The sequence below is a fragment of the Polyodon spathula genome, chromosome 20 (genome assembly GCF_017654505.1).
Source record: "Polyodon spathula isolate WHYD16114869_AA chromosome 20, ASM1765450v1, whole genome shotgun sequence".
NCBI lineage: Eukaryota > Metazoa > Chordata > Actinopteri > Acipenseriformes > Polyodontidae > Polyodon > Polyodon spathula.
The window spans coordinates 4,889,605-4,915,227 of NC_054553.1; the positions used below are offsets into that span (position 1 = coordinate 4,889,605).

Here is a 25,623-nt window from a genome sequence, read left to right on the forward strand (position 1 = left end):
GAGCTTTAGGGCCAGGGAATGTATGCACACTCTGGCAGAGCAGTTGATAGGACTCTAAAATAAGGTACCAGCTGTAATGCAGCTGCTACAAACGTGTGTGCTGTGGTGTTTGCTGCAAGCCCCCAAAGCAGTAACATACTTCTAATAACCCTGCTGCAGCACGGAGCCATATTGTATGCTTACTCTATTGTGGGCTCAAGCTGAAGTGCCTAATTAACTCAAATACAGGCTCGTTAGTAAAACACTGGTGGCAGTGGCACTTAGTATCCTCCACGGGGGATATCGATGGATATGTTTTAGAAACCGGCCACGCTAGGGATACGAAGCTAAGTCTGCCTATATGCTGAGTGACTTTATATTTTCTTTCATTTATACCTTCAGTAACAATGGCCCATTGAATTGATTTGTGCCTTGGGACCGGCATTTCTGAATTTGATCACCCTTTTGTTTCACAAAGTCATTGGACACCACGGGACAAAAGGTGTTTTGTTTTATTCACAAGTGTCTGCGTCTCGCTTTCTGGTTCGTGTGAATGTGAAGCAAAGCACTCAGCTATCCATTTTTACACCAGGTATCGATTTACAACTGCTGTTACTGGAGGGCAGGTAACTGGTAGGCGCCAGTCCTGTGGCTGGAACCCACAACCGTCTCAACTGCTGTTAAGGGCATGAGGACCAAAGATAGAATTCCCAGAGCTTGCACTGGCTGGCATGCAGTGCCGTATTCATAAAGCTGTTTAACATGCTGGCAGAGAAATGTGGCGACTAGCTGATGCTTTGTAAATCTATAAACCATAGTGTAGAACACTCCCATACAGATATTCAAGGAGTCCCATGGTAGGATTCTAACCCTTCACCCATCTTTCATCTTTCGTATCAGTTAATGTACAGACTGCTGCACATTCCCAGCTGCTGCAGATTCATAGCCTACTAAGTTTTTGGCAGCAAGTCTGCCTGCCCTTGGGACGACCCCTCAGGAGAAACACCCTCTTTTCAAATTCAAACGGATCTGCAACGTGTGTGCGATTTATCAGGCATCTGGCTAAAGTAGGGACTGTTTTTATAGAGCAAACACAGGGTGACACAATCACATTCCTTCCAACTCTGCCATGTTAGCTGAACCAGTAACCAATACTGTAGGGAATTGCAGAAAACAATTGACCAAAAGAGAGTTAAAGTAGCCTTCTGTAATGTTGAGTGTCACGACTGGCACTAACCATTTGATACCAGCACTAAACCATTTGATATTGTACCACGGCTGTTGATATTGTAACATCTATCAGTGGTGACATACTGGAATTCATAGGTTCAGGTTTAAAATATCTTTAGAACAGACTAATCTACTTTTGTGGTCGTATGTTTTTTTTTTTTTATCTGACAGCTGGTGAAAAGATCAAATAAATGTGAAAAACTTCTGCAAGTGCCCTTAAAAGGACTTCATTTCGGTAGTGACAGTATGTTACAACAAACAGGAAGAACTAGGAAAACAGCAGTTCCACAGCTAGCAGTTACTATAAACCACTGCTCGGGCAGCCTCTGAATTCCTCTGACTCGGTGTGTTTCTGGCACTGTTTTGAAAATATTTGCATATTAGGCTTGTTTGTCACTTATAGCGTCAATGAGCTTAGCTTTTCCTTTGAGTCAATTAGAATGCCCCTGTTCAAAGATGTTCAAAGTCGAGTAGCCCTGCCTGCATTGCAAGGATTTCCTGTGTTAACAGTTCATGCATTATATGTACAAATATAGCAGGTTCTGTGTGTGTTAAATTGCTTGCCCTGTGTTTCTTAAATGGGTCATTTGTGAATTGTCATTTTGTGGTCTTGTAAAATAATTATCCAGATATGAACTCTTATAGCAAACAGAGTGGTTGATAAGAACACTTATCCTGATTCTACTGCTCTTTTATGACTTAATTAGACAAAGGCAGGAGGCATAGAGTTATCATGGGTAACAGGATATTTTTTGAACAGCTCCTAATACTGGTGTATTATTTATACTTGCATTGTTTTCAGTACTGTACCATATTCCTAGCACTTATGCACTGATAAGCTGAATATAGATATTAAAGATATTAAGTTTGTTAATATCGTGCATTGATTAATATAAATATGTGAAAAAATAAATGTTTTCCCTTAATAAGATTTTGCTCAAAAGAGCCAACATTATGATATGTTTAACATACCTTTGTCAAGGTCAAGGGTGTTTGAAAACAAACAGTGGACGCTCATTCATGTATTTCTATTTGAATGTATTAATGTGCTTGAATGTAATTTACTACAAAGTTAATGATGTAAAGATCTACTAGTCCTTTCTATTTAAACCTTCAGGCATCCTCGTATTGAGTCTATTCATGCATTTAGTTCCATTTTGATCTTCTATATATACATCTATATACTGTTAATAAATAAAGCTAATAATGTCATGGTGCCTATAATAAAGCACATTTAAAAAGATTCGTTTTCCACCTCAAGCAAAATGTATCTGCTATACTGGATTCACCAGCACTTTTGATTCTATTAATCATTAAAATAAACACTTTGAAAACTAATACCAAGTCAGATGCTCGGTTGGCAGGTGTTTCAGTCAGAAGGAGCAGGTTAATGCTTTGCTATCCCTCCAGAAGCACTCACGCACATTGCAGACTCAACAATCACTACTGCCGACTCATCCTAATGACAGGGTTTCTGGCTTATTTTCCATTCCCTGGAGATAATCCTGTAACAGTATCTGCATTTTTAATGCTGGAGGTATACTGTTTTAATTGTGTGCAGCTCTGTAGAAAACAGAATACAGTAATAGCTACTAGCTGTACTTACCCTCTCTCAATAGGGACCAGAAGATGATGGGTCAGTCAGCTACAGTATATAACAAGTCAGGTCAGAATAGTGAGGCTAAGAAGTGTAATCAATCCTACCACAGTCTCCCTTTCTTTAATCGCCCTGCCTTTGATGTAATCAAACAGTGCCTTCATGACTCACACTTTATAGCATTCTTACAAGGAAAGATTAGGATCTTGTACACATATTGGACTTCTCTCCATAAAAAAATGTCTTTATCAAAATAAGTAGGTTAATGACTAAGGCTGTAAAACGAATCAGAACCTTCACGTTGACTACCGTTAAGCCCTTTTGTCTTGCTCTGTAGGTCCGACGGCGGTACAGGCACATGGTTTTCTCTGCTCATTCGCTTCCCGGGTCACAGGGATTAGAGCCCCACGTAGCTGTGTATAAGGCATATGTTGGATGTTATGCGGAATTCAACCTGGCACTGTGGTAGGAAAAACTGGCTTCACTTGAGAAAGTCATAAATAAATTATTGGAAACAATAGCAAAACGTGCTTGTAGGAATGCTGTGTTATTGAGAGGCCAGTTTAGCACCCCTTTAAATCAAAAACAGGCTGATATGTCTTAGTGCATAAGAGTATTTACTAGAACCCCTGGAGAAATATCAGTAGTAGTTTTCTTGTAATACATGGTACCAAAAGACATGCAACCAAATTCCATATAGTTTCAACAACAACAACAACAACAACAGTAATACAGTAATAAACACACAATTAAAATGTAGTTAAGAAACACAAGAGCAACACCTTGTGGCCATAGACAATGCTGCTGGTTTTATTATTATTGCACTGTAAATAAAAAGAAAATAAAGTGTTTCTTTAAATAGATAATGAGATCAGTGATTTTGGTGTGACTTTAATTCAGGTGCAAAAATAAATTAATTAATTAATAAAAAACCCACCAGCTTTGAAATGAAGAATTCTGATGAATTTCTATGTTTTCTTAGGGAAAAAAAAACCTACTACTAATAACCAGTGTGTCTTATTACTCCAACCTGATAAATACCTCTCTCAGTCAAGGCAGATAAATAATGGAATTAGGTCAGAGCCAATGGGCTTCTGGGAAATGTAGTCCTGCCAGAGCATCATTGTAACTAGTCAGTAGCCTAGTGACTACAACTCCCAGAGAGCACCTGTAAATTCAAACCAGGCTGGGATTAGTGAATTATTTAAAGGCAGATTAGATTGAGCTGGACAGTGCAATGACTAGAGCAGACTGGCAGGGGACAGCTGCATGACAGCCGATATTCGACTGTAAGTTAACTGAGCTGTTTTTTTTTTTTTTTATTTCATACTTGTTAGTTAGTATTGGTAGCACATTAGAAAGACTAGTCTGAAAGGCTGAGTAACATGGCTGTTAAGTGTGTAATATGAATTGAGTACTTGGCTCAATTGAACAGCACAACGCTTGTTGTTTATTGTAAAGTATTACCACCTGGGGCACACATATAAAAAGCAATCTTTTGGCTCAAAAATCAATTCAAACGACCTCAACCAAGTTAAACTTTTGAGCATTGCTTCAGGAAAAAAAGAAGAAACTATTAAAAAAGACAGCATGCTAATCTCAGGACTTGATGCATGTGTCCTAAGTGGTTTCTGAGCGCTTTGTTAAGAGCTTATGGAGGGTGTCAGATGCCTGCTGAAATCCTGTTTATCCCCTGAGCAGGTACGCCACAGGAAACTGTTCTGTGAGCTTCCCCTAACAAACTGTCCCTCCCCCTGCCAATACACCATACTGCATCACTACCTGGGAAGCCCCTTGAAGAAGTCCACTATGGTAAATCAGCAGCATTGTTCTGTCATGGTATTTGCATGACTACGCTATTCTCATGGGCTTTGCCATGCTTTTCCATACTCATCTGTGTTTTACCACGCTTCAATATCCCTATACTATCCTTTGACGCTTTTAGCACTGTAAACTTTCATTAGGGCAAAGGCATAGGGTGAGATGCTGGGTGGATTTTATTCTGTACTATATTCCAAGCACCTTATGCACCAACAACTTGAATATAGATCTAGAATATTGAGTTTGTTAATACTTTGCATTTTTGGTTTTTCATATGGCAAGCTAACAACGACCTCCTTTCGCTTTAGATTTATCTAGTTTAAAATCTGTTTATTGTTTATTTTAGATACAGATTAAAGAGGAGATGTTGGCCCTTTTGCTGGCATCCTCCCACCATGTTCAACCTGATGAGCAACTGCTGCAGCTGGATCTCCAAGCTGCAGGAACCAGTCAGGTACCGTCTTCCATTGAGGTTACATGAAATAGATAAGAGCGTGGATGGAACAAAGTGTTAGGCAGTCACCACTGCTCCTCAGCAGATGAGCAGAACACACTCCAGGCTCTTCCGTTTGCAGTGACGCGGTTTCTGCAACAGAGTTTCCACTAGAAATGATGCATGGGGTTCTTTAGCTTTCTACAGGGTTTGTGTCAAGGTAGGCCTGTACTGTAACCTTTGCTTTTGGAAAGACTGTTTAATGTATATTTCTTCCATACAGGAAAGTCACTCTGCTCGTGGTGGGTCTTGACAATGCAGGCAAAACATCCACAGTGAATGGGATCCTGAAAGGTATTTATAATAATTATATAAAAACAACTTGGACTGAATTTTTTCTTTGGGTCTGCGTTCTTTAACTGTATTGTCACAATGTAATGAAAGTTGGACATGGTAAAACTTTTACCATGAAATGGAGTATCACAGGAGTAGCAGAGTATCTGCATATCTACATTTTAGTGGTAAAGTAAAATTTCAATATCTGAGGAGCAGGGCCACTTCCAATGATCAGAAATCAAAACCCACTACAATGTGTATTCCCTTTATCTCATAGTAAGTAATAGTTCAACTGACTAGCAGCGTTCTGTAGCTTGTATTTACTGCCACCTAGTGGTTGTTGTAGCTGGTCACGGTTGCACTCTTTACATGTAGTATTCCAGTGTATGTATAATAATAAAACAAAACATTTCAACCCTGTACTTCCCCACTCCCAGAACCCCCAGGGGACAATGCACCCACTGTGGGCATGGCCAGGACTGAGCTGAAGGTGGACCAGTTCGAGGTGGTGCTGGTGGAGCTAGGAGAGGGGGTGCAGGCGTGGGGGCTCTGGAAGCAGCACTGCGGAGAGGCTCATGGGATTGTCTTTGTGGTGGATTCGAGCGACAGCCAGAGGATCAGAGAGGCTAGGGATCTGCTGACAGACATGCTGAGGCACCCAAAGGTGTCAAGGAAGCCCCTACTGGTGTAAGAGCCAACGCAGAAAGACAATACCTGTAAAACTGTAAACACTCGGGTAACCCAATGATGCTTTTCCAGATATTTGTTAAACTGCATTCTAGTGTCAACTTGTATTTAATGAATCAAAACAGACTTCAAAAGCTTTCTGTAACTCCTTCTATAACTTCATCTTTCTATAACTCATGAGTACAGACTAATATAGATGCAATTAAAGATACAATATTTAAATAAACCTTCTATGACAAGTGGAATCACTTTGCCATTCACTGGAATTTCAAATTATGTTACCCTGTGGCAAGCCAAATTGCTACGGTTTAAATAGCTGAGCTGAATGACTCAATCTGTTCCACCTAGTCCCAGTATCCTGTGTTGATGGCCCAGTATCCTGTGTTGATGGCCCAGTAGCTTGTGTTGATGGCCCAGTATCCTGTGTTGATGGCCCAGTAGCTTGTGTTGATGGATGGACTGCTTTTTGTTTCAGGCCTGCTAACAAGCAGGACAAAGCCAGCGCCATGCTGGAGAGCGAGTTCATTGAAGTGCTGTCCCTGGAGAGGCTGGTGAACGAGAGTCAGACGCTCTGCCACATTGTGAGGCACAGCATTTGTTACCTGCTTAACGTGTCATTATGTGTTTCTGCATTGATTATTTGCTTACTAAATATTACAGCAAAACTTGAGCTGAGCACTGAAGGCTCTGCCCCATAATTAGCCTAAGGGAGTCTGATCAGAAGCTGGAATAGTTAGTAAGCATGGCAGATAATGATCTAAGCAAAAACAACAGAGAATCATGCAGATAACTATGCAGAGAAAAATACAGAGACCCATGCAGAGACCCATGCAGAGAACCATGCAGAGAACCATGCAGAGAACAATACAGAGAACCATGCAGAGAACCATGCAGAGAACAATACAGAGAACCATGCAGAGAACCATGCAGAGAACAATACAGAGAACCATGCAGAGAACCATGCAGAGAACAATACAGAGAACCATGCAGAGAACCATGCAGAGAGCCAAGCAGGACATGAATAAACAGAAAATAAATGAAATATTAGGAAAATGCAGATTATATCAAAGTCCATTAGTTATACTGTTTTGAAGAATTATAAGTTTGATTGTCATCAATCTTTTTAAACACAGTTGTTAAGGAAGTCTTTAAATGAAGTTTTGAGCCTATGTCTCGATGGCAATATTTAATGTTGATGGGTTTGTCTTTGCCGGAGCCGTGCTCTGCCATTGCGGATGTGTGGTGCTGGTCGGACAGGAATAGGCTGAAGGGACTGCGCTGGCTGCTGCGTGCGGTCACCCTGGACTACAGCGAGCTGTGTGCGCGCGTGACGAGAGACACTGCCCAGCCGGTGGGCTGGGAGGAGGAAGAGCGCAGCAGGAAGAGCCAGCGAGGGCGCAGCAAGCCCAAGGATGACGGGTGAGCACACTATGACCACAGCAAACATCCAATAGGGCTCCCAGAGGCTGGGGGAGCATAATAAGACCTAGGGGCTAGATGGCACAGTAGGCCTCTGACAGATAGGGTTTGAACCATGACTATTTATATTGGGTTCTGTGAAATGAATCCTGCCTGGTCATTTAATTGTTGACATCAAGACAGCAACACCACATCTAGGACCGCATCCACTATCTGGACCATTTCAGTACTGAGTTACTTCCTGTGTCAAGTCAGAAAGGAAATGAAGGAGTGGGATTACAGGGGCTTCATTGCAGTACATTAACATCTGTTGACAAACAGAAAAAAAAGATATGTTTAAAAAATAAAACATAAAAGTAAGTTTATATCTTTAGACTCGTTAGCTGGTGTTCTTTGTTCAGCAACATTCTTGTGCTTTTGTGCAGAGTTCAAGACAGCCAAACTGAACTTCCCATGGCAGACAATTCCCAGCAGTGGGGGTACAAGCCCTTGCCCAGTGGAAAACTGCAGCCCATTCGCACCATCATTAAAAAGGTTTGCAGGGTCCCACACTGTCCCTTATAAAAACAACTGCAGGGGAATATGGCAAGGGAAATAATTGTTGGGACGAGCTGTCATGGCGTGAGATTTCACTATATGGACAGACAGATAATAATAATAATAATAATAATAATAATAATAATAATAATAATAATAATAATAATAATTAGAACTGCCAGGCAGTTTTACAGCTCCCAAGCCCCAGCATCAGTACCCGTCTGAGCGTGTTTAGTTTCAATGTGCTAAGTTTAAAATCAGCAACTTCAACTCTTCCACAGAAGATTTTGAAAGTTTTTTTCTTCAAAAATGTGTCAGGCAGCCACCTTGTTTAACGCGAGTTTCTTAAAGGTCAGTTGTATTGCTACAGTGTCAAGGATGATGCTTGTGAAGTTTTGAGTTAGTCAAGTAAACCGTTTGTCAACTGAGGCAGTTTTAAATTTCAGACGTAAACATACACCAGGCGGCCATCTTGTTTTATAAAACATAACCATTTTAACATATTTATGTTCCATTGTTACTTGGACAATAACTACCATGTTTGGAGTTTGTTGGTCAAACAGTGTTCAAATAGCAGCAGTTTGCTATTAAGGGCGCGTTTCGATATGATTTGTGGCAGCCATGTTGACATGAAAATTTATGACAGCAACTTCTGCTTCTTAAACTTGATGCGGGTTTGGATGCTGATGACATATGCCAAGTTTCAGATCAATCGCTTCACCGGTTCCCAAGATGATTTCGAAAGGTTTTATCGAAAAATGCGTCACGGCGCCAATTGCATTCACACAGTTTCGAATCAGCAACAGTTTAAAGTTTTGGGAAGAAAAATAATAAAATAATAATAATAATAATAATAATAATAATAATAATAATAAATAAAAAAAATAATCACAAACAATAACAATAGGCTTCCCAGCCTTTGGCTTGGAATAATAATAATAATAATAATAATAATAATAATAATAATAATAAATAATAATAATAATATTATTGTTTACTGAAGGAAAATAAACTAAAAATGCGACTTTAAAGTTAAAAGAAGGTGCAGATAGAGGACGCGGAGGAGAATGAGAACGATCTGCAAGAACACCCGGATCAGAGCTGGCGGAAAGAAACGAAAGCCAGCGGGGCTACCGACTCTGTGTTGCATAGCAACAGGGGGGGTGAAGTGCTCAGAAAGAGCCCAAAAAACAGCGAAGACTTTCACGAGCAATCACACCGACTGAGTACAGAAGAATCGCCCAAAAAAAAGGTATTCTGAATGCTAAGCACTCTCAAGCTGGTAGTTTCTCATTTTGCAAATTTTAATGGAATATTCCACCTTAAAAAAAAAAAAAAAAACAGTTAATTAAATACCTGAGTAAACGATTTGACAGATTAAGACAGTCAGACACGCTCTTTTTGATATGTAACCCGAGCTGTTGCAGTCTGCTTAATCTGGGGCAGGTGCAATATAATAAAAATGCGTGTTTTCATTTCAAATTTAGAAAAACTACAAAAGAAGAAGAGAAGGACAACAAAAAATAAAAATAAAATAAATACTGAGGAGACCCCAACACACCCACAGCCTGTGGACCTTTCTGCGACATTTGGTACGTTTTAGCAAACATTAAGAGATAGAAAACGAAAAATTTACAAAAACGCTCACACAGCAATATGTATTCAAACATGTTTTCTTTTCATAGATCTCTACCGAAAAGCTATATTGTCCCTCAAAGCCAGACAAGAACAGAATCAACGAGAAGGGAACATCACTTAAAACTTATCTCAGCAGCCTTGCCCTGCTGCTGTCCCTGCTTCCAGCCTGTACTGTGTGTGTGTGTGTGACAAATGGTAACTATAAATCATTATTTTCAAAATAAATTCTGACGCCATGGTATACAAACACAATTTACATTTTATATGAAACAAATAAACACAAAACAATAATAAGACAAGTCCTCTGTGGTTGGTATAGATGGCACTTGTACGTAACTCTTTGTTGAAAAGATTGAATACATTGCTGAAATTAAAGCTACAATAAATTAACAGCATCGAGTTGAGAGAGAGAGAGAGAGAGAGAGAGAGAGAGAGAGAGAGAGAGAGAGAGAGAGAGAGAGAGAGAGAGAGCTGGCTGGCTGGCTGGCTGTACAGGCACAGGAGAAATGGCTTTGCCGAAGACAATTACCATTGTAGCTCTTTCCATCGCTTTGGGTCTCTTCTTTGTGTTCATGGGAACCATCAAACTCACCCCAAGACTGAGCAAAGATGCGCACAGTGAAATGGTAAGTGGAAATACCAAATACAAATTAACACGATCTATATATACCGGTATTATATAAGCGGCGTTTGGAACACGATGATAATGCATTATACATCTCCAGCCTCGAATTAATAGAAGGGCGGTGGTGTATTTTAATTTAAAATAAAAGCGTGAATGTAGCACACGTTTGAAAAAGTCTATATACATCATGTTTTTTTTTTTTATCAATTATTTGTGTAGCATTTTATTTATATTATTTTACGTGTATTTTATACATCGGTGTATTATTATATTTTAATGGCGACATTTTGGTGGTTCTCACACTTTTACTGATTTAAAGACTGTGCAACAAAATAGAATTACGTTATGTAGTATATATATATATATATATATATATATATATATAATATATAGGCCATAATGCAACATATATATATATATATATATATATTATATAAAAACTAGAACTCGGAGTGGCACTGTCTACATCATTAATGTTGCTGAAACGATTTTGAGCAATCTCACAACCCTATTCCGCCCATTGCACAGATACCCAGGAGAGCTGCCGTGTGCCTTATCACAGTGAGACATTTCACACACATACCATTACCAGAACATTCGGAAGGCTATTGTAAACGATTGAATTAAAAGGACATTTTTAAATGTACTGACCTAGACCCAGACTCTGTCACTATTCATTTTGAAAGTGATTAAAAAAAAATAATCCCAGATTAAGAAGAATTTACTACGGTTTACACCAGATACGACCTGCCAAAAAGAACAATACATTCAGGTATTACTGTATATACTAATATATTGCAGTTAATTACAGAATGTAGATCAGGGGTGGGGGGCTGATTAACCCGATTGGCAGCGCTGGAGATTGGGTAGTTTTGAAAACAAAGGGGTTTAAACTAAAGCTCCACAGTTTGGAAGCATCTGACTTTGCGAATAGATAACGAGGACGACTGTCCTTAATTCCTCTGTGTCTGAGGGCTTTGTGTGTGGGTCTCCACCAGTAGGCCTGCAGCAAAAAGATTATCCGCACACATTAGGGTAGTAGGTGCTTCATTTGCCTAGCTGTTATTACCAATATTTCAAACCTGTGATTTTGGAAAGTTGCCACTCACAGTAGGTGGGTTTTATTTTTAATTCAATATAAAATTGTTCCTGCTTAGCACCAAGAGAAGATAACATGAGCCTAAATATAACACCGTGGTAGCTTTTAACATCCAACCAAAGCAAGTGCAGGATAATATTATTTAAATTACACTATCATTTTTATTCAATATACACTCCTTTTATATAACAAGCATCACTGTTTTAATGGGATTCTCAGTTATAGTTATGGTACCACTAACTAATGTTGTTTGGTTGGTAAACTTGCCCTAAAACAAGGGTGACTGGCGAACACACATAACAGGATATTAAACAGGTTAGAAATTAATCCCACATTCCTGACCTTGCTTTCCTTGTGCCCCTTACAGAAACGAGCCTATAAAAGTTATGCCAAGGCTCTCCCGGCGTTGAAGAAGATGGGCATCAGCTCCGTTCTGCTGCGGAAGATCATTGGCTCAGTGGAGGTGGCATGTGGCATTGTGTTGACCCTGGTTCCAGGGAGGCCGAAGGACCTGGCCAACTTCCTTCTCCTCCTGGTCATGCTAGCCGTTCTGTTCTTCCACCAGCTAGTGGGGGACCCCCTCAAACGCTACGCCCACGCCTTGGTCTTCGGGATCCTGCTTACCTGCCGGCTACTGATCGCCCGACAGACCGAGGATCGGGCAGAGAGCAGCGAGAGCAGGAACGGACAGGCGGACGCACAGGAAAAGAATAAAGTGAAGGTGTCCTAATCTCCAGACCCCCGGCCTGAGCCCTGTCGAGACGAGGCACGGCAGTCGTTAAAAGAGACCCTAATCATCAAAGTGAAGCTGCAGCTTTCCTGTCCAGCAGACTGTTGTTAATTTCTCCAGATCTGTAGTTCTCCCCTGAACAGTTGAAATAGCTTAACTCTTTTATTTTAAGAACATCTTACCACCTTCCTATAAAAAAAAAAGAGTTTTAAAGCTGCAGTGTCTCCTTTTCTTTACTGAACTGACTATATGCACACAACAATTTAGATAGCTTACATCTTGAGTTTTGGTCTTTAAATACTGGTGGTATCCAGGGGATATTTTTTGTTCAGCTGTACTGTCATTTCTAATCAATTCTTTTAACCATAGCAAACACATGTGAAAAAACAGAATTTTCTTTATAGTCTCAAAAAGGAACACTGTGACTTTAAACACAGCCTAGATACAGAGGTTTCAAAAAGAGACAGTTAAGAACATGCTTTTGAAGGCCCGCTGCATGTTCCTGCTTGTGATCTTCTCCCCTCACTCTCCCCTCTTGGTACTGCATCCCTGTAAGTCTGCACACTGCGGTAAAAGGATGCTCCCCTCAATCTGTTCTAGTTTGTATGCTATATGGGAGTGAAATTGACAGCTTTGTATCTAATAAATTGCTTTAGTGTCACAGAAATGCATTTCCAGCTTTACAGTTCAGTTCCTGCATTGATTGAAAAGTGAAAAAAAGCAATTTGACCGTTGCTGCTGTTGGAAGACTTTAGTGTAAAGCTTTAAATGCAATTTTATGCCAAAGCAACAAAAATAATCTTTTTTTTTTTTTTTAATGTACATATTGTTTTATGATTGCTGACCTGAAACTGTAATTTATCAGCTTTTGGTTTGGTAGAGGAAGTTGCTGGCAAAGAAAAACTGAACAAACATCCAGACAGGAAGTGTTGGTTCTCTGATGTACATGTGATGCGATAGCAGACTGAAATAGGGGGCTTGTAATTTCATTGAAATGATACCTGAACACAGGTCAATTCCAATAAAGTATCTTATTTCAGTTTGAACTATACCATGTTGTCACTAAATGCAATCCAAATCCTGTGTTTGTTTGTTTGATGTTTAATTCAGAAAGTTATTCTACATGAAGAACAGTATTCAAAGTAATACAGTTTCATGGGAAATCTCTGGTCCAGTACATAATTCTGAATTGGTACAGTATGTGGTTATTTTGTAACATTTCCAGTAGGTGCTGTGTCACCTGCAAAAATATCAGCTTGATAAAAACCAATGTGATCCCCTTTATCTTAAGGTCTGTTTTGGTTTTCATTCATGTGATGATAATTTACTGGACCCACCACCATCTATTCAGGCACTGAAATACAGTAAATACCTAATGCTAATAAAAGCACAGTGGCATTAAATTTGTACATTGTGTCATATTCTTTGGGAATGCATATTCACCAGTCTTCTGCAAACCCTTATCAAGGTATAATTTGAAGGTAATTATACTTTAACTGCTCGATCTGTGCACCATTTCTCTCATGATCTTGAAAAAGCAGTAGGATGCTACACTGAACGATTAAAAAAAAAAAAAAAAAAATTTCACAGGGACACATCACAGGTGACATCCTTCACTCATTTCAGATCACCAGTAAACAATTAAAAAGCACTCTCCCACACAATGTATACCAGATGTGCTTCCTCACATTAAGAATCAAATTACACTCAAACTTGTGTGTCAATTCATATTTCTTTTTTTATGGAAAGCCCTTGAAACAGGCTTAAAATGATGACATGTTTGTTTAGAGCACCCCTACATGTTTATGATGTTATTAAAGCTCTTTGTGATGGTGGTCCACTATGAAAGGTGCTATATGAAATAAAGATTGATTATAATGAGTAGCTTTGTCATGCACATGAGGGCTACCCTGGCACCATTTTCTCATTCACATGTAGGGTTGCCAACTGCTCCAGTTTTCCCTGGATCATCCCAGCTTTGAGTAAGGTGTCCCGGGAGTTCAATATGCCTTCCCGGGACGCGAAATGCCAGCACCATAAATTGAGCCCAGGTTAGATAAATCATATTCCTTTCCTTCACACAGAAGTGCCCTTACCTAGCACTGCGCATGTTCCACGCCACTCAAGTCTTTTCCACCGGAACTACGACGTCATGGCAGACGCCAAATCACTGCGCTTGCGTAAACGGTCGCGCCTAAGTTTGAATTTTTTGGGGGGATTGTTTACCTGCAATCCGGAAACTCAGCTATTGAAAGCCAAAATACAACACTACAGAAACAAACAACTGATACAAAACAGATACAGTTTGAACACGGAGTAGTTCTGCGTTAAAGATCACCGAGTGTGGAGTGGCTGCTTCTTGGAGATCCTGTATGGTTGTTGTTTGGCCTTTCTTTCCCGGTGGTGGTTGAAGAGCTAATGCGTGGACTAGCATTGTGTTTGGACATCGTTTCTACTGAGGATAAAAAGGGCATCCCTGAGGTTTTCTTCAGAGACTGTATTTTATACGGGAATACGAATTTCAATGTAAACAGGAATTAACAATTTACAAATACAAACAGAAAATACTTTGTAACACGAGCTGAGTGCGGATGCTGCGCAATTAGCGTAAATTCCGACTACTCTGCTTTTATTCTAGTCTATTTATTTATTAATTTCAATATCATTGTTATTACCGTGAATGTATGTACGAACAGCGGTCTCCACCGGTATCTATAAGAATCGTGTGTCTAACGGATGCAATGTAAGCCTCCACCTTTGGTTTTATTTATTTTATATTTTAATTTTGTTGGACTTAAATGCAAGTGAACGGCTGAGACGATCCAATCATTGAGCTATGCTGAGGAAGTCTGGACGGGAATCCTCTGGTTCCAGAGCACAAAATGACAGCACATCGTCACTGGACCACAGCCAACGATCGAGTTCGAGTACCAGGCGGAAAAGGGAGGCAGAGGATCCATTACAGTTGGCCCTACTGTACTTTAAAGAAGGTAAGCGTTTAAAAATCATGTATAAGTTACTACCAATAGCTGTTTTGCAATGAACCAGTCTTCGTTGCAACTAGGATATTCGTATAAAAGTAAATACAATGTGTATTGGTGAATAATAATAATAATAATAATAATAATAATAATAATAATAATAATATGTATGAGTTTGAGTTGTTTAAGGCGGTGACAATGAATTCAAGATACAGACAACATCTCCTCTCAGCCCATCACACACTGGTTCAGTGTTGGTTACTGCTACCCCTTTCAAAGATTTCTACTCTACATGTATTAATTATCAAAACATGTCCTGGTCAGTTGTTACAGTTCATTCTACAGTGTAAGCCTACTCGACTTTTACATGTTGCAAATATTGCTTCTGCAAACTGCTGTGTAAACCAATGGCGCCCTCAGAACATCATGAGTAAATGTGTGTGTGTGTGTGTGTGTGTGTGTGTGTGTGTATATATAATGTGCATGCTGTTTCTTTGGCACTGTAAACAGGGAGCATGCACTGAAATGGGTTTTTGTGTTAACTGTTCAATCCTTGTTTCTTAAAGTTGAAGCTGGTACTCCATGGCGAGGCAATTATGTCCTGGAGAAACACCTTGACACCATCGAGCAGACAGCATTCAATAAGGGATTACCTCCAGAAGGCATTGATATAATGATAGACTTTGCGCTTGGCCTACGAATGGGTAAGGTGAAATTTCTCAGCTGTATTCACAGATTTTCATGGTCCTTTTTTACAGTATGTTTTTCCCTGCAGTGATGATGAAATAGAAAGTTATGCAGATAATAGAAACACTTCCTTCCCTTAGAATTGTTTTTGTGTGGCACTATTTTTCAGGCAGTGTTTTAGGTGTGCGGGTCATGAAGGCTCTGATTCCAGCGACAGTGGTACCTCAGAGCGCATTGATAAAAGGAGTGTCCTGGTTCTGTGTGGGAAAGCTGCCCTCAAACTTGCAGGTAAATATTACTGCATTATGCAGAGGTACTGTCCCATTCTCAAATGGTTCAGGACAGGCATGCTCAGCCAATTCTAGAACTATGCAGAAGGCATGAACTGCTCCCGAATTCTTTGTTCAATTTATTATTGGATTTATATTTAACTGAACTGCAAATAATACTTTGTGGAATGATTTTTGGTTATTAAAGGTATTTTCTCCCATGTTTAGGTCATGTTTTTCCGCTGGTTTATTACCGTGTTTGACCTGGTTGATTCAAAGGAGCAGCTACACTTGCTGTATGGCTTTTTATTCTGTTTTCTGACAGATGAGCACTTGGTAAGAAAACAAGATCATCTTTCATATAGATGGGATAAATTGCTTGCAGTACTAATCTATGCACATTCACAATTCCATATATATTTTTTTAACAGTATCTAAATGCATCTTGATTTAGCCAAACTGTTTGGGGTGCCCTAACAAAGTGTCAATTATATGAATATTAATCAATTATACATTTCAAGATTTACATTAACCTACTGACTATCCAAATGTGCAACCATGGTATGTGTTTCTTATTTTCCCTTATACTCTTCCATCTCCTTTAGTGTCCCTACATCTGCCACTTGCTGTACCTTTTGACCACAAAGGAGAGTGGTAAGTGGGAAATGCATGTACAATAACAATTTTATTCAAGGATTCTTCTTAATGCGTTGAGCTGCGAACATTTGCAGCACATTTTTTAAACAAATGATTTTAGTGATTTGTTTAACAAAACCCTGTCTCTTTGTTTCCAGTTAAACATTACAGAATAAGAAGATTACTAGACCTTCAGGCCAAAGTGGTAAGTATTATTAGTACATAATACACTGTGGTAGTTATGAAACCAAAAGCCTCCATCTAAATGTATCCTGGCATTTATTTTCTTTTGGTTACTCTTGAAATAATGTAACATTGTTTTTCTTCCTTTTGCAAGGGAAAACAGCCATACCTGCAGGCCTTACTCTCCTTGTATAAAGTTTTCTGTCCTGATCTGGTCACCTTTTCAATGCCATCAAAAATAAAGGTATGTACAGTTCTTTTAATTAGTGTTCTTATTTAAAGAATACAAAACCAGTATAAATATGTTGACTAAAATGGACTTGCACCAGAGCTGCTGGAATTGAAATGGATCGTGCACAGTATTTGAAACCTATTTTATTTATTTTTTGTTCTGTATTTGACCTAATGGAATGCATGCTTGGCCATGCTGTTAAGACACTTTCTCTCCTCCCCCTTCGCTATCCAGAGTGCCTTCAAAAATTATGATTCCAACTGGAAAACTGCAATCGCTGCAGTGCAGAAAAAGAACAAAGTGGAAATATTAATGCAACTGCCGAACAACATTGCACAGAAAACAACATCCAGGAAACGGGTATGGATGTATTTTCCTTATTCTCTTCCTTAGGGATGACCGGAGACTGGCAATAACATTTATTAAAAAAACAAAACAACCAACCAATAAACAGCAATGCCTATGAGTGTATAAACTTGCCGAGTCCAGGAATGTAGATAATTAGAACAAGTGTGCCTCTGTATTCCCCAATATTTTGACACATGCAATAGCATATATTCTTGGCTAAATAAGCATTTTTTTTATTTCTTATCTTTGCAAAACTATAAAGTCTCGGAAAAATAAGTGTAAGTTAGCCATATTAAGATTTATTTCTTAGTTTTCCAATAAGATAGAATTTACCTGTGAATGACAGCCCTTATTTCGGGAATGTGTGTTGATTAATCTTCTGTTCTCTCTAGAAATGGAACAGCAATTTGAATGTGCCTCTTGCGAGTAGCAGCGTGTCTGAGATCAATAATAAAGCATCGATCAGCTTGTCCAGGAATGCAATGCTTCCTTTAGAGCAGCTCCGCACTTTCTCTCAGCTCTTGCAGAACGTGCACCGCATTGAGGTAAGCTTGTTTACTATTACTGTTTTATAGGACACTAGTAGCTTCAAATCTGCTATACAAGCACTTTAGTGTACGCTACAGTGTGAAGGACTTCCAACTGCAGTAACTAAACTGAATGATTTACACTTGATTGTACAGAATTCACAAAGAAGCACAATCTCTGGACCAACTTCTGCAATGAAACAGTTTTCATTACTAAAAAAGTGATCTCTGTTAAGCAAGAAATATAACATGCATTTAAATAGTGTTAAAGTAACATCAAATTAAAGATTGTTGGATATATCTAGGTTTAATTGATTAGTTTTTAGCTCATTGTGTAGTAAGTTAAACTTAGCCTAGTTAATGTTTAAACTTTAAGCCTCTACCAGAGTTTACCATATACTGTGTGAGGTACAGTCCATGGTTGGTGGTCTAAATACTATAGCCATGAGATGGGCCTGTTTTATCAATACAAGGCTGCACTGCCTTTACCCGCTTTCATTGTTGGTAGGTGTTAAGATGAGTGGTTTCGTAGCTGACTGGCAAAGAAGGCAACATTTTAATTGTTCAGAGTTTGTGGTTCTTGTGAGTTATGTTTTTAAAAAATATATACTTGGATAAAAGTTATTCCAGCTCATAAGATCAAAGGGTGTTGACTTGCATCAATTAATATTTTTCTGTCTTCACATATGAATGCATCATGAACAAATGGAGGAAAATCCCTCCCCAGGATGTGGTCCACTTAACTAAAATGTCCCATATAAGCATACAAATATTGATCAGAATAGCTTACAAGTTAAAGGCGTAAAAGAAAACTCTTAACATCCTGGCACTCGCGAGCGATACCTACTCGATTGTAAGCTGTGAATTTTTTTTTTTCTTTTAGTTTCCAGCACAGATGGGCTCTGTATTGAACTCTCCACTGCTTCTTCATTACATTAACTGTGTAACTGATGACTCAGTGTTTCTCAGACTGGACTATTGGCTGGGTCATGCATTGCAGGAAGGTGAGGTTTTTTTTTTTTTTTACAATACAAACATTTTATAAAGTATTTTAGTTTTAATCATCCAACTGTTTTGATCAGTGTTTTTTTTTCTTAATTTCTAAATGTTTTCATTGGCAGAGTTCCTGTTTTGCAAGGATGCTAATAAACAGAACACTTCTGAAGCAATGGAGTTCTTCAGTAAACTGATCACAGCACAGCAGTTCCTACAGGTGAGCATGGGCACAGAAAGGACACTGTTTTGAAATCAGTTTTTAAAGAAGATAAGCAGAACCCTTCAGTTTCCACCCTGTAGCATCCTAAACGAACTGTGTTTTTCAGGAAGGATTCTCTAGTTGTGAGACGTTTATCTACAAGTTCCTGCATGTTTGGAATGGTTCGGAGTACCGCTCGCAGATCCTGAGCCTGATGAGCTGGATTCCTATGGCACCGGTTACAGGTACTCTCATTCATGCCAGTGAAATACAGCAGATCTTGTCATTCTTCTCCTAGCAAGCCACCCTTTGATCCAAAACTCATTTTAAATGATTTAAACTGGTAGAGTAAGCAAAGTTCCCTGTCTAGGATAACATCTTGTATTGACAAAAGACATTCTACTTCTATGTATATTGGATGAACTCATTAAAAAAAAAAAAAAATGTGATCTACATTAAGACAGTTAAATTCAAGGTGACTGGTGAGCACCGTACTTGCTTTTAGAGCTGAAAGTGATGTTGCAATCAAAATATCACTCTACTTTTTGTCGTTACTGTACCGAGTTTGTATTGTAACTGATGTCCCTGCGCTTCTGTTTATACAGATATGAAGCAGCTGCTGTGTGAACCCCTAATGCTGCTGTTCTTTAGCTCCTCTGTATTTTTCAAGGTATGTGTAGTTTCATTTTTATTTTGTTCATCGTTAGTGAGAATTGATTCCATCTGAAAGGCACAGCATTAAACCTTTTAATGCAACAATCTCTCTTTCCAAGCCATAAAATATTTAAATGGATTTTTACGTAGAACTGACCATTCTGAGTTGCAGTTCTGAACTTGGCATAAAATGCGAGTTTTGTGGTGTCTAAGCCACTGTGAAAGTGAAACTTGAAATGCGTTCAAATAAAGCTGACAATCCAAAATTAAAATGACCTTAATTGAATAAAACTGTTAAGTACTTTAAAACCGCTGGTCTGGCTGTGTCTAAGCTACTGTAAAGAGTTTTAGTTCATTTGATTGATCTACTTTCCTCCACAGTGCAGTGTGATTGAGTGCCTAAACAACATGCTGGTGAATTGGTTGACTTGGCATTGTGTGTATGCCACAGAGGATATTGACATGAATCTTCCTGGCCACTCCCCCATGTGAGTACTAGCCCCACCTTATCATAGAGATGTGTGTTTTACATCGTAATAAGCATTGCTGGAACCATTTTTATCTCGTCATGAGTTCTGCCATTAAAATAAGCAGTACTGTATATTGATAATGAATTATTCAGTGGTGCAGGGATCCACTGCAGAGATATATTTGTGGAAAGGTTTTTCTACTGTGTCCTTTATTCTTTTAGATTTATGCCGAACTTTCATTTCCATAATGTAACTACTTCTGCTTGTTTCATATTTAAGCCCTGGCTCCATCATGTTTTGAAAAATCTGTTTTTCTTGCAGGAATATGACCCTTTCTGAATTGGTGAACTCAGTTATTGAGTTGGTTCAGTTCACAGGTCGAATCTCCACCATAGGGCTTCACTTGGAGGGATACAACACACTGTTGCTACATTTCGTTCTCGGTTTCTATGAAACAGTAAGTAGACTTAATATGGTGAAAAGTATTTAAATAAAACACAATAAATTGTCTGCATTTGAGACAGCATGTTGACACTAATCGAATCTAAATTTTTTTGCATTATTTTGATGAACTGTAAATTGAAGTCCAACTTCAATGTATTATTTTATTTTAACTAGTGTATCAGTAGAACAGGCTCAAATAAACAATTGGCTGTGCAATCACTAGAGGGCAGCATCATATCTTCCTCTAGTGAAGTAAGTGTTTGTTTTTGGCCCTTACGATCTGTCAAACACGCCAACAAAGAGAAAATGATGAAACAAACAATTCCAACTAACACACAATTTTTTTTATTATTTTATTATTTAAAATAAACTGAGGATATACCCAGTGGTATAACATGGTTAATTTAGCCCTGGCAATGACTCAAGATCCCTTGCTCATGTAAATTATGCCAGTATTGTATATAGTGGATTATTTGGGGCTCGTCATAAGAAACAGCTGATTCTCTGCCCCTCTTGCAGGTGTCTGACATGTATTTGAAGTATGACATGCCTTTGGTTATCATGCCCCCTGCTGGTGTGTTTTACCCTGCTCTGATTAGCTTAGACCCCATCAGCGTGAACCAGCTTTGCCACATCATGTACAGGTAAGATCTGAAAGCGTTGCGGATAGCCTAGCAAAAATAAAATGTGTGTGTGATATATTGTTTTGTGGTTCAACTATGCTTGAGTATTTAAAGCAGGCAAGTGTCTATTCTAATATAGATTTCTGGTCACTACACTTTATCAGTGATCAAGCTTTATATCTTCGATTGGATTGTAGCTGACCCTCCATGCATATATTTACTTTAACTTATTTTGAAGTTGTATTAGTTTCAGCACGATTCCTGAGTTTTTTTTCAGATTTTCCATCGGTGTATGTAATTATCAGGATCATTGTTATAACTTAGTACAATGTTGTTGTTTTCAGATACCGAACAAACTTGGTTTCTGCAAAGGATCCAGAGCTGCAACGGAAGGTATTTAAAGCTATGTTCAATACAAACAGGTTTCTATAATATAATGCATTGATGGACTGTTTTTACATTAACATGTTCCCTTTGATTTAAAAAAAAAAAAAGTCATAACGACTGTATATTGGGTAACAACAAAACATCATCGCTTTTATTAAATATGTTGCTACTAGCCTACTGTGATATTTGCAGTAATTATCTGGTTATAATCCCATTATTTTTTTCATTTGGATTTCAGAAGCGTTTTCACATCAGCAGTAAAACATACAGCGAGTTCAATCAGTATGTAGTTTCTATGGTGAACTGCTTGTGGAAGTCCAAGGCATTCATAAAGGATAACCATCCCATGGGGATTGAGGTTAACCCAAATCTACTGAATGAGACCAAAGTGGCAGAATACAGGAACAGCTTTAACATTGTCCACCACCCGGCGCTTATGGGATACGCAATTGACTTCTTCCAGAAGGTAGGGGGACTGGTTCATTTAGCTCTTGGATTAGAGTTTGTCTCGCCTTTCTAGTTGAAAATGGGGGAGGGAGGACCTGTGGAAATACAGGGCTTTTTTTTCTCTTCATTCAATCGTATAGTTCTGTGTTTTACTGTGCTGTATATATAAAATGTGTCATTCATGTTATCTACAAGTTCTGATATAGTTTCAAGAAGATGCCCCCCCCCCCCCCCACACACACACACACACACATTTCCACCTTTTATGATGTTTTAATAGAAAAAATAAAAATCTCTAAAGTTCTTATGAAATTACTTTTTCACTTAAATCCTCCGTTTTCTCTTTTCACTCAACCCAAAATTGATTTGGCTTTTCTGCTTTTTAGTGTTGGCCAGACGACAAACATTTGAACATAAGCTCCATAAAGGTATGAAGGATTTGTTTTATTCGATTTTAGTTGGGGCAATGTAACTGATAGCTCTGATTCCTACTGTGTGCTCAGTTACACAAAGTAGTCTGTGTATTAAAAGGATCTGAAACAAACTCTTATTGAGCAACATAGAAAATGTAACATGTAATATTAAGGAAATCTTGTTTGAGTTAGATGGACCCAGTGAGATACTGGAATTAAATATCAGTAACATTGTTCATTGAATTGTGCAGCAGATAGTAAATGGGTTGTGTCTTGACAGTTTCTGTCCTCTCTTCTCCTGCAGGGCAGGCACTGGGATTGGTACTTGGAATATCTGTATGGCCACGGCTTCCATGGCCTCCAACAGTTTATTGAAAGCAGCATCACCAGAGTAGACCATTCAGTTAGCAGGATTGCAAAGCGCTGAGATGCAGCTTAATTTCGTCTGGACATCACCTCTGCAGTGCTAAGCCTGTTATGGACTATGAGCTTTCATCACTTCATTACAGAGCAAGACATCTTCTTTTGGCTTCTAATTAACTTTCTCCTTTCAAGACAGGCGGGTGAAGATTTTCTGTTGTTCTTCTCTCAGTCTTCATTAACTGCATCGTACATTTCCTTTGGGCTTGCTAACATGAGAACTGTTCTCTAGATTGGATTTTACAAACTGTCAGGTCCCGGTGTTTGTGAAATATAAGGGCTGTAGGCGTGGATCTGTGTTGCAGCAGCCCCATAACTGACAGCCTACTGAACAATAGCAATGTGTGGCAGTCCTTTAGTTATTTCAGCAAGATTGGAGAAACTGGACTGGTGAAGTTTTTGTACTGTCTGGACAGTACAAACGTTCTAATTTTAACTGACCAGTGTTTTTTTTGTTTGATTTTATGGAAGTTTTTTTAATTATTATTATTATTATTATTTACTACTACGGAAAATAAAGATTTGTCAGACTTTTCAGAATCCAAGGACTCCTGTTCAGTAGTGAGCCCAAGACCCTGAGTCAGTCTCGTCTTCACTTGGATGTAAAATAAGTGTACTTGTAATGATTTCTTGTTGATTAATAATTTACACTGTGTTGTTGGATGAAAAAGTCTTGGAGGTTTAAGACCAAACCTTGGAGGTTTTATCCCAAATACAGAAACGATACAGAGCTAATCATTCATCTTCCTTGCTAGAACTGGTACCATCGTTTACTGGGATTCACAGTTACATGTACAAGTGCTAATCTGGGCTCCTCAACTGTTAATTGTCTACCTAGAGCAATATTCTAGTTGTAAATCAATCACCTTTGTAAGGATCCTCATTCCATGATAAGTGATTACTGAAAGTATTACCATTGGTGGTCTAACAAGTTTCATGATATGGTAACTTTTCTGGAAGTAATTATTTGTACATAATTATAGCATTGTATTTAAAATCGATGTAATCCACTTTAACTACGCTGTCATTTTTAGCTTTGTCTCTTAACCAGTAGTCCCACTTATCACCCTGTGGCATTGCAGTCAATCTTCACAGCACACGAAGGTCACTTAAGGGGCTAGCGGGCAAAAAGCTTTCATGGACTTTTTTTAAAAACCATGCACACTTCTTAGAAAGCCATTATTTCATATTCCGATTAATGGATATGTGTGCCTAAAAAGACAAAGATAGCCTTTATTATCATTGCTGTCAGAATTGAATTCCTGTATTGGGTTTTTTATTTACTTTTTGCCAGTTAAAACGCCCTCTGCCAAGGGGGTTTGAAGTTCTCATAGTTGCTACAGTGGCTTTCAAAAGTATTCACCCCCCCCTTGGACTTTTCCACATTTTATTCTGTTGCAACATGGAATCAAAATCGATTTAATTAGGTGATCAACACAAAGTCCACAATGTCAAGGTGAAAGATAAAATCTACAAATTGTTCTAAATTACAAATAAAAAACAGAAAATAATTGATTGCATAGTATTCACCCCCTTGAGTCAATATTTGGTAGAGGCACCTTTGGCAGCAATTACAGCCATGAGTCTATTTGGATAAGTATCTACCAGCTTTGGACAATTTTTGCCCATTCTTTTCAGAATTGCTCAAGCTCCGTCAAACTGGATGGGGACCTTTGGCGAACAGCAATTTTCAACTCCACATATTCTCAATTGGATTGATGTCCGGGCTTTGACTGGGCCACTCCAGGACATTTGCCTTTTGGTTTTTAAGCCACTCCAGTGTGGCTTTGGCTGTATGTTTGGGGTCATTGTCCTGCTGGAAGATGAATCTTCTCCCAACTCCCAGGTCTCTTGCAGACTTCAGCACGTTTTCCTCCAGGATTTCTCTGTACTGTGCTGCATACATTTTGCCCTCTATCTTCACGAGTTTTCCAGGCCCTGACGCAGAGAAACATCCCCATAGCATGATGCTGCTACCACCATGCTTCACGGTAGGGATGCTGTTCTCAGGGTGATGTGTGGTGTTAGGCTTGCACCAAACATATCACTTAGCGTTGAGGCCAGAAAGCTCTATTTTGGTCTCATCAGACCATAGAATTTTCATCCACTTGGTCTCAGAGTCTCCCACATGCCTTCTGGCAAAATCTAGCCAAGATTTTATGTGAGTTTTTTTCAACAATGGCTTTCTTTTTGCCACTTTAGGCCAGTTTTGTGAAGCACGCGGGGTATTGTTGCTGTATGCACAGTGTCTCCCAGCTCAGCCATGGAAGACTGTAACTCCTTTAGAGTTGCCATAGGCCTCTTGGTGGCCTCCCTGACTAGTACCCTTCTCGTCTGGTTTTTGAAGACAGCCTGTTTGAGACAGATTCACAGTTGTGCCATATTCTCTTAATTTCTTAATAATGGATTCACTGTGCTCCGAGGGATATTCAATGCCTTGGAAACGTTCTTATATCCTACCCCTGATTGGTGCTTTTGAAGAACATTATTCCGGATTTGCTTTGAATGTTCCTTCGTCTTCATGATATAGTTTTTGTTAGGCAATGTACTAACCAACTGTGGGACCTCCCAGAGAG

General features: G+C 38.9%; 3 protein-coding genes across 3 annotated transcripts; all 3 read left to right on the plus strand.

Moving 5' to 3' along the window:
* The first annotated feature begins 4,075 nt into the window (after window positions 1–4,075).
* Window positions 4,076–9,844, plus strand: LOC121295877 (ADP-ribosylation factor-like protein 13B). Its single transcript, XM_041220993.1, has 11 exons — window positions 4,076–4,095; window positions 4,974–5,081; window positions 5,344–5,414; window positions 5,834–6,083; window positions 6,559–6,664; window positions 7,225–7,227; window positions 7,300–7,502; window positions 7,928–8,036; window positions 9,079–9,265; window positions 9,527–9,631; window positions 9,725–9,844. The coding sequence occupies exons 1-11, from the start codon at window positions 4,076–4,078 to the stop codon at window positions 9,796–9,798; spliced, it is 1,236 nt and encodes a 411-aa protein (XP_041076927.1). The 3' UTR covers window positions 9,799–9,844.
* A 286-nt stretch (window positions 9,845–10,130) lies between these two features.
* LOC121295685 (transmembrane protein 35A) lies at window positions 10,131–13,534 on the plus strand. Its single transcript, XM_041220648.1, has 2 exons — window positions 10,131–10,303; window positions 11,769–13,534. The coding sequence occupies exons 1-2, from the start codon at window positions 10,184–10,186 to the stop codon at window positions 12,129–12,131; spliced, it is 483 nt and encodes a 160-aa protein (XP_041076582.1). The 5' UTR covers window positions 10,131–10,183; the 3' UTR covers window positions 12,132–13,534.
* An 813-nt stretch (window positions 13,535–14,347) lies between these two features.
* On the plus strand, window positions 14,348–24,443 carry LOC121295312 (centromere protein I-like). The gene is made up of 20 exons (XM_041219788.1): window positions 14,348–15,121; window positions 15,679–15,816; window positions 15,969–16,087; window positions 16,297–16,404; window positions 16,674–16,722; window positions 16,863–16,909; window positions 17,042–17,131; window positions 17,354–17,479; window positions 17,860–18,012; window positions 18,878–18,998; window positions 19,116–19,207; window positions 19,317–19,434; window positions 19,795–19,859; window positions 20,225–20,331; window positions 20,635–20,770; window positions 21,277–21,401; window positions 21,725–21,773; window positions 22,006–22,233; window positions 22,601–22,642; window positions 22,932–24,443. The coding sequence occupies exons 1-20, from the start codon at window positions 14,968–14,970 to the stop codon at window positions 23,052–23,054; spliced, it is 2,190 nt and encodes a 729-aa protein (XP_041075722.1). The 5' UTR covers window positions 14,348–14,967; the 3' UTR covers window positions 23,055–24,443.
* The last annotated feature ends 1,180 nt before the right edge of the window (window positions 24,444–25,623 follow it).

Coding starts and splice junctions, on each gene's coding strand:
- LOC121295685 (XM_041220648.1), top strand. CDS start 10,184: ATGGCTTTGCCGAAGACAATTACCATTGTAGCTCTTTCCATCGCTTTG. Junction 10,304..11,768: donor AAGATGCGCACAGTGAAATG/GTAAGTGGAAAT, acceptor TGCCCCTTACAG/AAACGAGCCTATAAAAGTTA.
- LOC121295312 (XM_041219788.1), top strand. CDS start 14,968: ATGCTGAGGAAGTCTGGACGGGAATCCTCTGGTTCCAGAGCACAAAAT. Junction 15,817..15,968: donor TGCGCTTGGCCTACGAATGG/GTAAGGTGAAAT, acceptor ACTATTTTTCAG/GCAGTGTTTTAGGTGTGCGG. Junction 17,132..17,353: donor CAATGCCATCAAAAATAAAG/GTATGTACAGTT, acceptor TTCGCTATCCAG/AGTGCCTTCAAAAATTATGA.
- LOC121295877 (XM_041220993.1), top strand. CDS start 4,076: ATGACAGCCGATATTCGACT. Junction 5,082..5,343: donor AAGCTGCAGGAACCAGTCAG/GTACCGTCTTCC, acceptor TCTTCCATACAG/GAAAGTCACTCTGCTCGTGG. Junction 6,084..6,558: donor TCAAGGAAGCCCCTACTGGT/GTAAGAGCCAAC, acceptor TTTTTGTTTCAG/GCCTGCTAACAAGCAGGACA.